The 2,368-nt window shown below is 60.0% G+C and overlaps 1 protein-coding gene across 1 annotated transcript; it reads left to right on the top strand.

Annotated features, from left to right (window-relative positions):
• The first annotated feature begins 430 nt into the window (after positions 1-430).
• On the top strand, positions 431-2,106 carry LOC119268750 (AP2/ERF and B3 domain-containing protein Os01g0693400-like). Its single transcript, XM_037550447.1, has one exon. It carries the CDS (start codon positions 713-715, stop codon positions 1,838-1,840), a length of 1,128 nt encoding a protein of 375 aa, XP_037406344.1. The 5' UTR covers positions 431-712; the 3' UTR covers positions 1,841-2,106.
• The last annotated feature ends 262 nt before the right edge of the window (positions 2,107-2,368 follow it).

Here is a 2,368-nt window from a genome sequence, read left to right as displayed (position 1 = left end):
CTGAAAACACGCATAGCATAAGCCCAATCCACTTGCGTGAGCAACAATAATTCCGCCACAAACCTCATCTGAAAAAAGGGACACTCCAAAGCAAAGCCATATAGAAAGGAGAAGGCATCCGGCGTGACATGGCAAACAGCTGCGCCCATGGGGCGGCCAGCTCACATCATCCGCAACAAGAACCATCTTTTCCATCCGTAGACCATGCTACGATCTACCTAGAGTATCCATCTACCTTCATCATCTAGGCATAGATGGATAGCCCTTGAGCCAACCCATGAGCTGATGAGTGACCCACACCAAGGCCAGCCCATCGGCGAGCCACGCTCTGCCCACGTATCTATGTCTCAGCCCACGGGGGTGACGTCAATGCATTAGACCTACACAGCGGCAGCATTTTTATATGGTTTGCATTCACCGAAAAGCGAGGGAAAAAATTGGAATTAAAAACAGCAGAGCAAAATACAGGTAGCAAACCACGGGAAGAGCCACGCGGAGCATGGTATGGGCATGGCAGCGGCAGCGTCCCACCCATGCCATACACGACACCCACTCTGCCGCTGGGATCTCTCCTTCCTTCCTATAAATCCCCCCGCGCGCGCTCCCCTCAGCGTCCTACAATTGATACTACCACCCATCATAGCATCAGTTACCAACAGAAGAGACAGCCATACTCCACAGCTATTGCCGCCAGTGTCGCGCCGTTACTGAAATGGACAGCACCAGCTGCCTCGCCGACGACACCAGCAGCGGCGGCGCCGCCTCCACGGACAAGCTCAAGGCGCTGGCCGCCGCCGCGGCGGCGGCCGCGGCGGGGCCGCTCGAGCGCATGGGCAGCGGCGCCAGCGCGGTGCTCGACGCGGCCGAGCCGGGCTCCGAGGCCGACTCCGGCGGCCGCGCGGCGCCGGCGGGGAAGCTGCCGTCGTCCAGGTTCAAGGGCGTGGTGCCGCAGCCCAACGGGCGCTGGGGCGCGCAGATCTACGAGCGGCACCAGCGCGTGTGGCTCGGCACCTTCGCGGGGGAGGCCGACGCCGCGCGCGCCTACGACGTGGCCGCGCAGCGCTTCCGCGGCCGCGACGCCGTCACCAACTTCCGCCCGCTCGCCGACGCCGACCCCGACGCCGCCGCCGAGCTCCGCTTCCTCGCCGCGCGCTCCAAGGCCGAGGTCGTCGACATGCTGCGCAAGCACACTTACTTCGACGAGCTCGCCCAGAGCAAGCGCGCCTTCGCCGCCTCGGCCGCGCTCTCCGCGCCCACCACCTCGCACGGCCACGCCTCGCCTCCCACCCCGGCCGCCGCGCGCGAGCACCTGTTCGACAAGACGGTCACGCCCAGCGACGTGGGCAAGCTGAACCGGCTGGTGATACCGAAGCAGCACGCGGAGAAGCACTTCCCGCTGCAGCTCCCGGCCGCGGGCGGCGAGAGCAAGGGCCTGCTCCTCAACTTCGAGGACGCCGCCGGCAAGGTGTGGCGGTTCCGCTACTCGTACTGGAACAGCAGCCAGAGCTACGTGCTCACCAAGGGCTGGAGCCGCTTCGTCAAGGAGAAGGGCCTCGGCGCCGGAGACGTCGTCGGGTTCTACCGCGCCGCCGCCGGCAGCACCGGCGAAGCCAGCAAGCTCTTCATTGACTGCAAGCAGCGGCCGAGCACCAACAGCCCCGCCCCCGCAGACCCCGTGGACCAGTCGCCGGCGCCCGTGCACAAGGCCGTGAGAATCTTCGGCGTCGACCTTCTGACGGCGCCGGCGTCGCCGGGGTGCAAGAGGGCCAGAGACATGGTGAAGCCGCCGGCTCCGACAGCGGCGTTGAAGAAGCAATGCATAGAGCTGGCGCTAGCGTAGGGTTGGAACCATTAGCTCGATCGATGCCTTGTCTCCAGCTAGCAGCGGCGGTTTTTGCTCGCGTAATTCAGGTGGTAGAGCTTAGCTTAATTAGTCCCTTGTTGGTAGTACCTATCATCAACTTTGTTTGTTTATTTGTCATGTTGTTGCATGCCCTGATGTAAATCTTATCCTCCCAAAAATGTATACTAATTCAGGAAGCCCTCGAAGGCTAGCTTTAGATCGTTCAACCGACGACATAATAATAACATTTTGAATGTAGCCTAGCTCATCAGTTTCCTTGTCAAAAACTGAAGCATATCCTATTTGGTAGTAGAAGTATCTAGATATTTGTCGTCCATTTTGACCTAGCTTCTTTTCTTGCGCCTTTTTATACACTTTTCTGTATTTTATATGCACACCCTGAGACGTGATGTGGTTGTTGTGTAGCTAAGCACACCAGGTGCATGCATGAGCCAAGTTTGGAAAGAGAAAGAGAAGTGGTGCAGTGCAGAGCCATTGTTATGGCCGCATGCACACGCTAGAGAC

The sequence above is a fragment of the Triticum dicoccoides genome, chromosome 3A (genome assembly GCF_002162155.2).
Source record: "Triticum dicoccoides isolate Atlit2015 ecotype Zavitan chromosome 3A, WEW_v2.0, whole genome shotgun sequence".
Lineage (NCBI taxonomy): Eukaryota > Viridiplantae > Streptophyta > Magnoliopsida > Poales > Poaceae > Triticum > Triticum dicoccoides.
The sequence above is the reverse complement of the archived record's forward strand: the minus strand, read 5'-3'. Positions and strand labels throughout refer to the sequence as shown.